Source organism: Loxodonta africana, chromosome 11 (assembly GCF_030014295.1).
Source record: "Loxodonta africana isolate mLoxAfr1 chromosome 11, mLoxAfr1.hap2, whole genome shotgun sequence".
NCBI classification, from domain to species: Eukaryota; Metazoa; Chordata; class Mammalia; order Proboscidea; family Elephantidae; genus Loxodonta; species Loxodonta africana.
In genome coordinates, this window is record NC_087352.1 from 60,186,814 (window position 1) to 60,200,678 (window position 13,865).

General features: G+C 36.4%; 1 protein-coding gene across 3 annotated transcripts in view; it reads left to right on the top strand.

Moving 5' to 3' along the window:
* HDHD2 (haloacid dehalogenase like hydrolase domain containing 2) overlaps positions 1-13,865 on the top strand; it is a 29,759-nt gene that overhangs the window by 13,064 nt on the left and 2,830 nt on the right. For 2 of the 3 annotated variants that reach the window (XM_003406309.4, XM_064294557.1), the window contains 3 exons: positions 310-518; positions 2,869-2,953; positions 12,568-12,784. In XM_003406309.4, the coding sequence (XP_003406357.1) occupies positions 310-518; positions 2,869-2,953; positions 12,568-12,784 (511 nt within the window). Of the gene's footprint in view, positions 1-309; positions 519-2,868; positions 2,954-12,543; positions 12,785-13,865 lie in introns of all 3 variants that reach the window. The other variant, XM_023543803.2, reaches the window with a different exon arrangement.

The following is a 13,865-nucleotide window of genomic DNA, read 5'->3' on the forward strand; positions in this document are numbered from 1 at the left end:
CTGTGAATATAACGGTTAATAAGCCTTATTTTTCATTTCTTTAATAAACTTTGCAGTAAATTTATTTAAAATATAGAAGCCCCTCAAAAAGATGGACATAGCTTTTACAGTTTGACTTTGTAGCCTTTGGAAGTGCAGCCACCCATAGGAAACAGGTGGATTTTTAAAAAGCCCTTTGGCCATGAAAACACTTGATGACATATCCTTCTTGTTCTTATCTCTGGGACAGCGCTACCGAATTATGAGGTTTTATGGAGCTAGAGTGTAAACTAAACGCTGCCCATTGACATCTGAATATTACTTTTCCAGGTTACGTGGTGCTTCGGTAATGATTAAGTTTGTGACCAATACAACCAAAGAGAGCAAGCAAGACCTATTGAAAAGGTTGAAAAAATTGGAGTTTGATATTTCCGAAGATGAAATCTTCACTTCTCTGACTGCAGCTAGAAATTTAGTAGAGGAGAAGCAAGTTAGGCCCATGCTGCTAGTTGATGACCGGGCACTACCTGATTTCAAAGGTGGGGAAAATTTGGAAAGATTTAAAAATTGGCTCTCCATATCTGCTTGTGGATTATGATTAAAATGGGATGCTTAGATGTGTTTATTCTGATTTCCTCCTGTTATTGAAATGATTGACAATACTGACAAAGTTCAAATCTAAATTGGTGTTTCTCAAACCTTTTTTGACCAGAATCCACGATAAAAAAATATTACATAGTAATCCAGTATATACATATATATTCTTTGTGTGTGTTAAACCATACTTACTCCATGATGTACATTATATTTCTTACTTGTTTTACTTAATTATTTGGTTTTGATGTTGCTTAGAACCCTCCAAATTAGTTTCACAATCTACCAATGGGCCATGATCCACTGTTTGAAATAACACAGGTCAAAATTACCTTGAGTATTATAATCCTTAATCCAAGAGCCACTGTATTTACTGGATTAAATGAGATTAAACTAAGATCTCCTTGTTGAAAAAATAATGTCATCTTTATAGTGTGAAGTTTTTACAGTGAACATGAAATACTTTTTAATCAAGGGAAAAAAAACTTATTTCACTTTGGAGAAATTAATACTCTGGAAAAGTATTATAGCTTTATGAAGCTTTGCCATAGTGCTTCTTTTTGTAGGTGATACTCAGAGTGAAGTGATACAGTATAGAAAATGGGTATAAATACATTCATTATAAAAACTTGTGATGATTTTACAAGTAATGATTTGGGAATTTGGCATGGGTATACAAATTGGGCGGGGCCTCAAAACTTTTACTAACAGAAAATATATTAGTGTATCCATCAGAATTATTATTTGTAAGAAACAGAAGCCAACTTTGGCCAAATTAAACAGGAAATGAATTTACTAAGTAGATCTGAGTGCTGATGGGAATATAAAATGGTACACCACCTGTGGAGGACAATTTGGCAGTAGTTAGCAAAACTGCGTATGAAGCAGCAGTCCTTCTTGGACTCTATCTCCAAGATATACTGGTAGTAAATAAATACATAATGACATATGAACAAGTGATTCCTTATGGCCTTATTTGTAATAACAGAAGATTTGAAACAACCCAGGTGTTCATTGGAAGAGACTGATTGAATAAATTGTGATATAGTTACAAAATGGAATGCTTTGTAACTGAAAAAAAGTAACAAGGAAGACGTCTATCCCCTGGTAATGAGTGATCTTCATGAGCTATATTAAGTGAACGAAGTAAGGTGTAGAAAACCTTAGACATTTCCCATATAAGAAAATGAGGATGATTCTAGCTGTTTCAGCAGTGAGTTGGCGTTGAAGTATATAAGCAGAGTCCCTGGTCTGGAAGAAATTTTAGCCATTAGATTGAATATATTTGTAACACGAGTCAGTAACTTGACTGAAGTGGGCTTTTGTTTGTTTGGGTTATCTTTGTAACATCTTTAAAAATTATAGACATGAAAATACCCAAGGTAGAGGAGATTTTGAAGAGAATGGAAATATCTTTGGTAACATCAAGTACCTTTGCTAGTGTTAGATGGAGATAATAAAAAGAATACAAAAACTCCAACTCTTACTGTAGCCAACAATTTTATTTTCTTTCTTCACAAGCCTTAACCAATTACTCAGTACTCATGGCTGTTGATAGGAAGGAAATTGGGTGTCTGTTCTTTCTATTTCTTCCCCTCACATTTTGGTGGAATTGGTAATGAAAATGCTTAAGGCAGGCAATAAAACAGGCAAAGAGGAATTAGCATATGAATAATCCACAGAACCTTTAATCAAGCTTTTAATAACTGTTATGATGAATGTGCTTGTGTGGTTGTCATATCTGAAATCTTGTTTTCAGGTACAAGGCCTTAAAATATGCTGTAGTTAAAAAATAATATTTGTGAAACTGAAAGTAAATTAGGCATTATGTAGAACAGTAGAGATTCTACATCGCATTTCATATTTATCATGAGTATGTTAATCTTACTGCATCAATTAGAGAGAGTCTAATTTCCCTGGCCTCTTAGATTTTCAGTCCTTCATCAGTTACTATTGATCTGATACCTCATAGGGAACTCAAGGCTGTTCTTGTTGATCGTAATTAGTAAAGCTTTTTGAAGTTGGAAATGGTAACTTGTTTGACACCATCAGGTTACAGTTTTCAAGTTAGATCTTCTAGTTACTGAGCAACTGTAAGACCATGCAAAAGTAGTATGCAAAATACTAGGAGATGCCTGCCTTCTTCCTTCCTTCCAAGTATACTGGGTTTGATACTCTTTTAAACTTCATATTATGGCTATTGCAAAAATTTGTAGTTGATTGACTAAAACTATTTTAAAATGTCAGATTAGTTTTAGTTGCATTTTTCAGCAGTTACTGTTATTTTGTTCCCAGGAATACAGACAGATGATCCTAATGCTGTGGTCATAGGATTGGCCCCGGAACATTTTCATTATCCAGCTCTGAATCAAGCGTTTCGGTAAGTGCCTACCTATTTATTTTTCACCTGATTATACACTCCCCTTCTTTAACTTTGCCATGTAAAGTTTTTGCTTTCTGGCCCCCTAGGTTGTACATGAGGACAGACATCTTCAGGCAACATCACATAATATTACTATCTTGACTTTGTTTTTTTTTTTTTTAATGATTAATATGTTACAATGTGGTGATCATTGGGAATTTTCTGGTTTATAGAATCAGTGTTCTGGAGCAGAAATTCATAATAAAATTGCAACTTTTAAAGCTAGTGGCTTTAACTTTTATTATTACTTTAACTTTTATTCTCTATTGACTATGCTGTCTCCAAAGGAAAATAACATCCAGTCTAATGTTTAATAAACAGTAAACATGATTCTCCCTCCAGAGAATCCAGGTTGTGGAAAAGAGTTGACGCATTTGACCACACTTTGAGAGAAATTATTTGATGAGTGATCATTATAGCCTGAACTGAGGTGTGGCATTGTTGTTGTTAGGTGCCATCGAGTCGGTTCTGACTCATACCCAGTGCCGTCGAATAGCAAGCCTATATACAACAGAATGAAACACCGCCCAGTCCTGCACCATCACAGTTCTTGCTATGTTTGAGCCCGTTGTTGCAGCCACTGTGTCAATCCATCTTGTGGAGGGTCTTCCTCTTTTTCTCTGACCCTCTACTTTACCAAACATGATGTCCTTCTCCAGGGACTGATCCCTCTTGATAACGTGTCTAAAGTACGTGAGACGTAGTCTCGCCATCCTTGCTTCTAAGGCGCATTCTGGTTATACTTCTTCCAAGACAAATTCGTTCAATCTTTTGGCAGTCCGTGGTTGTGGCATTAGGGTGAAGAAAAACAGATTCCGGAGAATTTTTGAAGGTAGTGACAACATGACTTGAGTGATTGGGTAAAATAGGTGGTGAAGAAGACCAGTGAATCAACGAGGACATCCATATTTCTAAACTGGGTAAATGTGATAGAGAACACTCCCTGTTTGAGGTCTAGGAGGTGATGAGTGTAGGTTGAGGCTGTTTGGTCTATGAAATGTCAAACTGGAGATGTTCCAGTGGTTATTGGTAGAAAATAGGGGAAACATAACTAATGTGGGATGATGCTAGGAATCCTCACTGTTAGTGTGTGCATTTTACTTTTTGCATTGCTTCAAAAAAGAAGCCTACACACTGGTCCTCCTACTTCTAAGATAAACTGCATTAGAATTTACCTGTGAATCTGTCTGAGAGTGAGGTTGTGACTTTTTCATGCCACATTGCTTGAAGATGTCCTTCAAGGTGTATAGTACTAAAATTTCTTTTGCTTTGCCTGCTTAAATTATCCTACTTTAGCTTCTTGGGAGGGATTATTTTTTTAGCTTAAGTAAGGTGTACAACTATCCCAAAATTAGGTTTCATGTGAAATAGAGAACCTGCTATAATTTTTACCTTAAATTTACCCCCCTCTAAATTTTATTCATTTTTCTAGCCACAAAATTCAAGGGGGAGGTCTTGATTGATTTTTGCCCGTAATTTGGGAAGGACATCTTTAATAGGAAGCAGGTCGGTCTCTGTCATAGATGAATACTAGACTCAGGGTAATAAAAATGTATGTTGACATAATACTGACTTTGTAATTGCTCGGATGCTGTCTAATTAGTACACTTTCCTAACCATATTGATTTTTTTTTTAAACACTACATTTTAAAGCATTACAGTGCACTTATAGGTCAACTCTAATTTCACAAATGCACTTAACAGCTGGATGGAGAGTTAACAGAAGGATTTTAGGTCTTGCCCTTCTTTGCATATTGATGTTTCCACAGAGACTATGCCTCTTAACCAATGACTGCAGTTGTTTGGATTGTGTGTGGCAAATGTAGGCATCTCACATGAACCACCGATTAGTTAATTATTATCCGAGTTGATTATGAGAATAAACATTGAATTCTAAACTCAGTTGCCTTGAATACCAGGTTCAGGGGCATATTGCCTTCAGGCACATAGAGCTACTGTCCACATTACACTGCCTCATATTTACTGTGTTTTTAATGAGTAGTTTTCCTCCTCCCCCAAATGCGTAGTACAGTCTGCCTACAAATATGTCTGAAATGTCTGAATGAAACTGAGAACAGTGAATTTTAAAGAACTGATTTTGGGGGAGGATGTGAACCAGTTATAGAGAATAGATATGATTTGGGTTTGTATTCTATAAAACATTCAAATCCTAAGGTCCATTGGTACCTCTTTTCCTTTGACTAATACTAAAAGATACGAAGAATAATATAATGAATACCTATATATCAATTTAAGAAATACCAGTTATCAACACATTTGTTATTCCCTGCATATCCCTCCCCTGCTGCATCACCCAGGACCCAAAGGAGATTACATTGTGAATTCAGTGTTGATCATTCTCATGTATGTCTTTATACTTGTAACACATACATATTTCTAAACAGTATGTAGTGTTGTTTTGCATGTTTGTATTGTATGTATTCATTAACTTGCTTTCTTCCCTAATAGTATTGTATCAGTATGATTAGATCTAGTTCATTCATTTTCACAACTGTGTTACTTCCTTTCAGCACAGTCTTTTTCCATCTTCTGGCCTGAGTTAGAAACCCAGAGCTAGAGCATTTTAGTAATGCACCAATTATAACTAAATTGGATGATCACTCTTAGGAGAAAAGCTACCTGGGCAAGCAGATCATTTAATAGTCTAACCTGAACTTGGTATCAACAAGACTAAAAAATATCTAATCACAAAAGCAATATGTCTCCATGGTGGAAACCTTAAAAGGGCAAAAAAAAAAAAAAAAAAAAATTACCTGTAATCCCACCATCAAAAGAGAGCCAGTTAACATTTTAGCACAGAGCTATTTCATTTCTTTCTGTATGTACATGTGTAATTATACCAAAAAATGAGAGTGCGCAACAACATATATACTATGTTATAATCACTTTTTAATAACCCAACAACGTATTATGCATTTTTTCCATGTTTTTAAATATTCTTCTAAAACATGTTGATTCATGTAGCACATTTTGCTTTACAAGGTGCAGTAAATGATTTAGCCGTGGGTTTCCTACTGTTGGTTATTTCCAGGTTTTTTAGTTTTTAAAACTTCTGAGGACATTTTTGTTGAGCAGTATTTATGTTTTTCCTTGAGTTTTTTGTTGTTTTTTTTTTTTTTTTCAGAAGTAGAGTTGCCAGTTCAAAGTAATTTCTAAAACCTGTAACAAGGAAAACACTGCATGGAATTGTAAGGTTAAAGCGTTTGCTTAACCTGGGAAAAATTGGGTTTTTTTCTAAATTCAGAGCAACTGCTCTCTAGTTCTTGAGCTTATTAAAATGTTGTTACAACTGAAGATAAATGACATCCCGACTTCCGGTTTAAATGCATAGGTGAAGGCTGTTTAAGAATAATGTTTTGAAGCTTTGTTAATAACTTCTTTCTTGTAGTTGTTATAGACTGTGAGAATCCTCCAAAAGTCTTAGAGATGTGTTTGTAAATACTCACTAAAATGTACAGAGATGAGTTTTTTGTTTTCTAGGCAAAAGGAGATTTTTATCATCATAAACAGTTTCTGTTGAAGACTGGATTGTTTTCTTAAGAAAATATTAAAAAATTGAACTACTCCAATGTACTCAAGTCCTTAGAAAAGGAAGAAGAGGGAGGAAAAAAAAAATCAGCAATAATGGTCTCAGTTATTATTGTATTTGTACTGTAATTGTTGAATCTTTTTTAAGTATTTAGAGCCCTGGGCATAAGTAATTCCAGAACATTGTGGCAGCAGGGTTCAAATTAGAAATGTTTCTGTGGGTTTTTCCCATTTTGAAAGAACTGCCTGCTACACTGTCTTCTTAATTCAAGTCCAGACTATAAAAATAAAACACATGGGGGATGAGAAATTGTTTAAGACTTACAAAGAGCTTGTTATTTAAAGCATTCATTATATATGCAGAAGAGGAACTTTACGTGCAAAACTGAAAATCATAGGATGCAGAACTCAGTTAACAAACTGCTCTCAGTTTTTAATTTGGGAAGATTCTTTTATGATCAAGGCAACTCTTACAGTTCTAAATAAAAGTTTCAGGTGAAATAAAATGACATTGCTAGGTAATAGGATAAGTACTTGTTTAGCTGTGATAAACACAGCCAGTTTTCCTAAGTGATTGTACCAAGCCATAGGTTTCCACCAGCTACAAACCGGAGTGCCAGCTGCTGCACAGTCTTACCAACCTATTTGCCAGTCTGTGTAATTGTAGCTACTCTGATTGGTGTGTATAGAGGTGTCTTACTCAGTTTCAGGTTGTATTTTCCTGATTAGTAATGATGTTGAATATCTTTTCATACACTTATTGGCCATTGGATATCTTCTTTTGTGATGTGCCCATTCAAGTCTTACTTTTTTCTAATTGGTTTGTCTTTTTTCTTATTGATTGGTAAGTGTTCTTTGTGTATGAGTCTTTGGTTGGATGTATATAAAGCATGTATATATACCTGTATATCAATATCATATCACCATCTGTGGTTTGTCTTTTCATTCTCTTAGTATCTTTTGATGAACAGAGTTTTTAATTTTGATGCATCCAATTTATCAATCTTCTGTTCTGCTTAAGAATTCTTTGTCCGCCCCAAGGTCATGAAGCTATTCTCCTGTGTTTTCTTCTGCAAGCGTTATTGCTATAACTTTTACAATTAGGTCTAGAATGTATTTAAAATTCTTTTTTTTGAATTGCGTGAATTAGGAGTTTATTTTTTTCCATACAGATATCCAATTGCTCCAGCACCATTTATTGCAAAGCCCCGTTCTTTCCCTGTTGAAAGCCAGTGGTGCTTTTGACAAATCAAGTGACTGTATATGTGTGGATCTGTTTCTAGATTCCTTGTCTCTCCTTGTGCCATTCCACACTGTCTTGATTACTATAGCCTTATAATAAGTCTTAATTTCTGATAGTGTACATCCTTCTAATTTATTCTTCTTTAGGATTGTTATAGCTAGTCTGTGTCCTTCCATATAAATTTTGGAATCAACTTGTCAGTTTTCATTAAAAAAAAAAAAAAAAAAAGCCTACTGGGATTGTGATTGGTGTTACATCAAATCTATAGATTCGGGGAGAATTTACATCTTAACAATAATATGTCTTCCAGTCTGAAAATGGAATACGTCTCCATTTATTTAGTTCAGGTTTTTACTTTTTTAAATATTTTCTCAGCAGTGTTTTGTAGCTTGCAGAGTGTGGGTCTTAAGACATATTTTGTTAAATTCTTGTATTTCATTTCATGTGGTTTGATGCTAGTGTAAATGGTATTTTGTTGAATTTCATTTTTAGTTGTTTCTATTACATAGAAATTTATTTCTTTGTATGTTAACTGTCTATCCAGTGACCTTCCTAAATTTAATTATTCTAATCATTTATTTGTAGAATCTTGTGGATTGTATTTTCTACACAGAGATTGTGTCACCTGCAAATAATGACAGTTTTACTTACCCCTTTGCAATTTTTATATTTTTCTTATTTTTATATTTTCTTAAAATTATATTTTTATAATATTGCTGTATTGTAGGATTTTCAGTACAGTATTAAATAGAAGTTGTAATAGTAGATAGCCTTATCTTATTCCAACATTCAGGGGCAAAACTGTCAATATTTTTACTCTATCAGTAATCTACATAAATATACTTGTTTTTGACTTCTGACTAAAACCAGAAATGGCAGTGTTCATGTTGTCTTAGACTATTTCTGTTGAGTTACTGAAAGACTTGTTACATTTTTCTCAGTATTTAATGAGAGAATTACTGTGTCAGTGTGATATTGAAGGTATTCTGTAGGTTTCAGTTAATTAAATGTTAATGGGCTTTTCCTTAGATTTTTTTTTTCATGATTTACTGTTGTTTCTGTGTTTGGTTGATTGATTTTACCTATAAACATTGAATGTTAAGACTTTGCTGATCACCTAGTTCAGTAATTCTCAACTGGGGACAATAATATCCAGCCTAAATGCCAGTAGTGTCAAGTTCAGAAACCCTGAACTACTCACCTTCATTTGATAAGAAACTGAGGCCCACAGATATGAAGTGATTGCCCTTACCTGTTTTAAGTAGCAGAAGAGATACTACACCCCCTACACTTAAAAATAGTCACTTTTGCTGTCAGATACTGTGAAAATTTTGCATGCATTATCTCTGTTCCCCAAGAAAGTATTATGTAGATCAAGACACAGAAACAGAGAGGGGTTCATCCATTAATGTACCCAATAAACATTTAGTGAGAGCTACCAGGCTTTTCCCCATAAATAGTAAGTACAGTGATGAGTAAAACTGACGGGGATAGTGAAGATTTTTCTGGGTTCTAGTGAGGAAGACAGACCAAACACAATTAGATAAGGGTTAAAATTGCAGAAAGTGGTATGAAGGAAAAAACTCAGGGATAAGATAGAGATTAAATGTGAGAAGCAAGTCCACTTTAAATAGGAGGCTAGGCATGGCTTCCCCCAGGGTGCTGACATTTAAGCTGAGGCCTGCTGAATGAGGAGGAGATGGCTGGGTGGAAAGTAGGGGCACTCTTTCAGGTGGAGGGAATGCCATGTGTAGGGGCTGGAGCAGGAAAGAGTTTTAGAAACAGAGAGCAGGTTGCTGTGGCTGGAACACAGTCAGCGCTAGGGAAGGCGGCCTGAGATGATATTGGAGATGTAGATGGGGGCTATAGGGCAAGGCCTTATACACTGAGAACAAACTTTGGATTTTATACCATTTGCAGTGAGAAGCTATCAGAGGGCTTTAAGCAGGGGAGGGACATGATCCCATCTGTGCTTTTAAAAATCTTGCTATTGCCGTATACAATGGATTGGGATAATAGGGCAAGAGTAGAAAGCAGAAAGACCAGTTAGAGACTGTTGCAGAAGTTCAGAATATCACACACAATCAATTTATGTGAAAAATAGTTTTAAGATATTTTTATTTTTGTTTTGGATTTGGAAATTACTGGATTTGCTCATCCATAGGGGTGTTCAGATAGGGGAGGAAAGTGAGAAATCAAGCACATTACGAGCCTTTGGTTTGAGCAATGTGACTTTATTGAGATGGAAGTGACTGGGGGAGAAACAGGTTTTGGGAGTGGCATGAGGGATTTGCCAGTTTGATGTACAGGAGAGGTGTCGGACGTTTACTTCAGCTGCACTGTAATTGCCTGCTCTCAGGCTCCATCTTCAGTGAAGTAGTAAAAGTTGATCACTTGCCTGGAGAGGTTAAGTTATCTAGAAAGAGTGTGTAGTGTATTTGGAAGAGCGCTAGATTGACTTTCAGAAGTCCTGGTTCCCAGTAGTGGTCCTACCTTTCCTTGATGGTGTGATTGACTTCTGCCAACCTCTCTGGAAAATTGTCTCATCTGTGAAGTGGAGTCTGTTGAACTTGATGTTCCTTAAGGTTCATTTCAATAATACCTTAAGGCTCTGAGTTTTAATTATCTCTCGGTGTTCTGCCTGAAATTTTTATATTATGTCCTGCTCATTGGCTAAGTTTTTACAAAGGGTATTCCTTTGCCCACGTAAAATACAGCCAGAAATATTTGTTCTTTGTGCCTTTTTTCCTCTTTTTCGCACTTCGGTGGGCTTATAGTTAGAAAATTCTCAGATTTCCTGCTGATGTATTATTTCTAGTTACAAAAACAACTAACCCTTTGTTACCCTGTCTAGTAAATATAAAAACACTTCAAGTACTGGGATGTCTATTTTTGATATTTTAAAACAGATTTTAAAATATAAAAGATCTTTTAATCTTTGTCCTAGAACTGTTTACCTTTCAGTGTTTCATATCCTGAATATGCCTTGGCTCTTTAAAGATTCAATAAAGCTTATGCTGTGCAAAGAATGACAGAAGCAGCAACCACTTCCCTGAGAGATGCATATCTTCTCCAGCCTCATGGAAAGCCAGCTCCCACTTAGAGAAATGGAGAGGAGCCCACAGGTTCAGCCCTTCCTGGGAAGGCTCTAAAGTACTGCCTGGGAATTAAGTACACACATCAATCAAGCTTATAAGTCTTATCCCCAGTTAATATATAATAAAATATTAACAAAGCTAAATCAAATGAGTTTTTAGTTTAGCTGTGTAAGTGGAAAGCAGTTTTGAGGTCTGTTGCATAAAGAATTCCAGTTCCGTGGTAGAGTGGCAAATAAATGGGGCTGGGGGTGGGATGACAGGAGGAGAGAGAGAAATCACCCGTTATCATCTCATTGCTACCAGCTGTGGTCCGTCAAGGCTAGCAGTGGCTGGACCACGTTTCCTAACAATTGGATTTGAAGATCTGGTTAAAGAAATAAATTTGTAATAGTATTAGTGAATAAATTTGAAGGACCTGTCCTGTGCTGTGAGCAATTTGTAGTAACTAACAGTAAGGTCCTGTAATAGTCCAGTATTGGTTTGTACTTAATAAAATATTTAATCATAAATGTCTGAATTCTGCATCTCCCACAGGAAGGCATTTCCATGCCCACTGACAAGAATAATTTAGCAGTTTCATAGTAGAGCGCTTAATTACTCATAATTGTGAAGGGTAAGATGTAATGAATTCTTCCTCGATGGACATACTAAATATTTTAACTAAGTAGATGACTTAAAGTAAATTAAGCTAGTGAGATCATTTATTACATTGGTTAGAAGCAGTTTAAGAAACATATTGTGTCCCGCATTCTATCAGATGAGAACATGTGCGTGACATTCTGCTGGGGACTGAAAGCTGCTTTGTTGGGATCTGGGGATGGCGTGGGGAGGTAAGTATTGAGAAGTCCATGGGGGTTTTGGATTTGTTCTGTTCTGTTTTGCCTGAGTCGCTAATGAGGATCTTTAGCTATACATAGAGTTTGGTTATCAGACTAATGGGAGAGCTCCTTACGCTCTTCTGTTGTCACATGGGGTCGCTGTGAGTCGTAGTTCACTGGTTGGCACCTAAGAACAACCACCTCTCCGGACAAAGGAAAGACTTCACCGTAAAGGCTCTCCCGCAAACCTTGTTGGTGTTTTCTTCAAAGAAGATGCCTGATTCGTAAAGTAATACTGAAAGTAGTCACAATGCGTAAGAATAAGGAGATAAAGGTACAAGCAGAAACTGTTTTTAAAATGCTCTATTAAATTTCTAAATTAAAAAGAAACTTAAATTTTGGAGTAGAAGAACCAGGAATTCGGGTGTTTTAGGAGTTAGCCGAACGTGCTGCTGCAGCAGTGATTGTATAGTGTTGTGAAAGGCTCCGGAGCCTCCTGCTTACCGTTAGGGAAGGTTGAAACAACTTGTCTCATTAAGTTAAGCTTCTTCCCTTGAGTATCTTATTTAGCTTTAGTTTTCTTAATTTTCTTTCCCTGGTGATTTGGGTAAAGTGTCTGAAACCACTAAAGGTAAAAGGTTGAAGCAATCCCAAATTTAATAATCTGTCACCTTTCTTTAGTGTATCTGAGTGTAATTCCCAGCAGTTCTTTGTGAATTCATTAAAAGACAGCAAGTCATTAAAAGTTAATAAGAAACTATTTGTTTCTGTGACTCTGAATAAAACCATTTTGTAAGTCTGACATTCTTCTCTAATGATAAAAGCCTTGCTTTTTGCCAGTTTCTCTTACCTTGGTCTCTCTAGGTTACTCCTGGACGGAGCGCCTCTTATAGCGATCCACAAAGCCAGATATTACAAGAGGAAAGATGGCTTAGCCCTGGGGCCTGGACCATTTGTGACTGGCTTAGAGTATGCCACCGATACCAAAGCCACAGTTGTGGGGAAACCAGAGAAGACGTTCTTCTTGGAGGCATTGCGGGGCACTGGCTGTGAACCTCAGGAGGCTGTCATGATAGGCGACGTAAGTAGACGAGATCAGAAACTGCCCCCAGCTCACCTGCCACGTGGGAGGAGCCAGCCTTGAACCATTGCTTTAGGAAAGTAACTTTCTGTTACTGATGGTACCAGATGCTAATGAGATGCTACCTAAAACACCAGCTTTCCAGTAGGAGATGTTTAGTTGTATTCTTCTAAAGAACTGAAATTTTGATGATTTCTGACATTTCTTCATAGTGCAATGGGCTATGTACAATTCAAAAGATCATTCATATTACAAGTTGATTAAACATTTTATGTCTTTTTGAAGAAAGCCCCTACACAAATCTAAATTTTTAAATACTACTTATGTAGAAAACAACCTATACTTACCAAAGAATTCTACCATTACTGATTTTTTTCTTACTATTTGCTTTATGCAAGAACTTCCCAATCAGTGTACCACAAAGAGCTAAAGATACGGATCTCCTCATCCCTTTGAGTGGTAGTGTTTTGTGCCTGGGACAATTGGAGGCCCAGGCTGGTCACCTCTGTCCATCAGCTTACCCTAGTACAATGGGCAAATGTTATTTTTCACGTGTGCTGTAATGGGAAAAGATCTAGAAAGCCAGCTGCCTCATGGTACATAGGTGGCAAGGACTGGTTTTCAGTTTTCAAATGGTAATGTGTGAAACTGGAAGGGACTATCCAGATTGTCTAATCCAAACCTCTTCATTTTCTAGATTGGGAAACTGAAGCCAAGAGAAGTACATCTCCATGCATAAATTCCCACAGCTAAGAAATGGCACAGCTGGAAGTAGAACTCAGGGCTCTTGACTCCTTCCAAAGCAAACTGTAGATTCCTTGCTTTCTTAACTTGTGATGGAAGGAATGGATCACATCCTCCTGACTTAGTCTTCCACTTCTGTATTCATCTAAAATCCAATAGGATAATCATTGAACTAGATAGTATTTTGAGAAACCATCTTTTCAGCCATAACTTGTCCTCTTTGGAAGTCTTTATCTGACTTTCCTGGGCAAATGCATATGTGAAGAAATGGTTATCTGAGCCTGGAAACTTCAGAATTCCTCTATCCTGGGAGATACGGGTTTTGGGGTAGGGATTG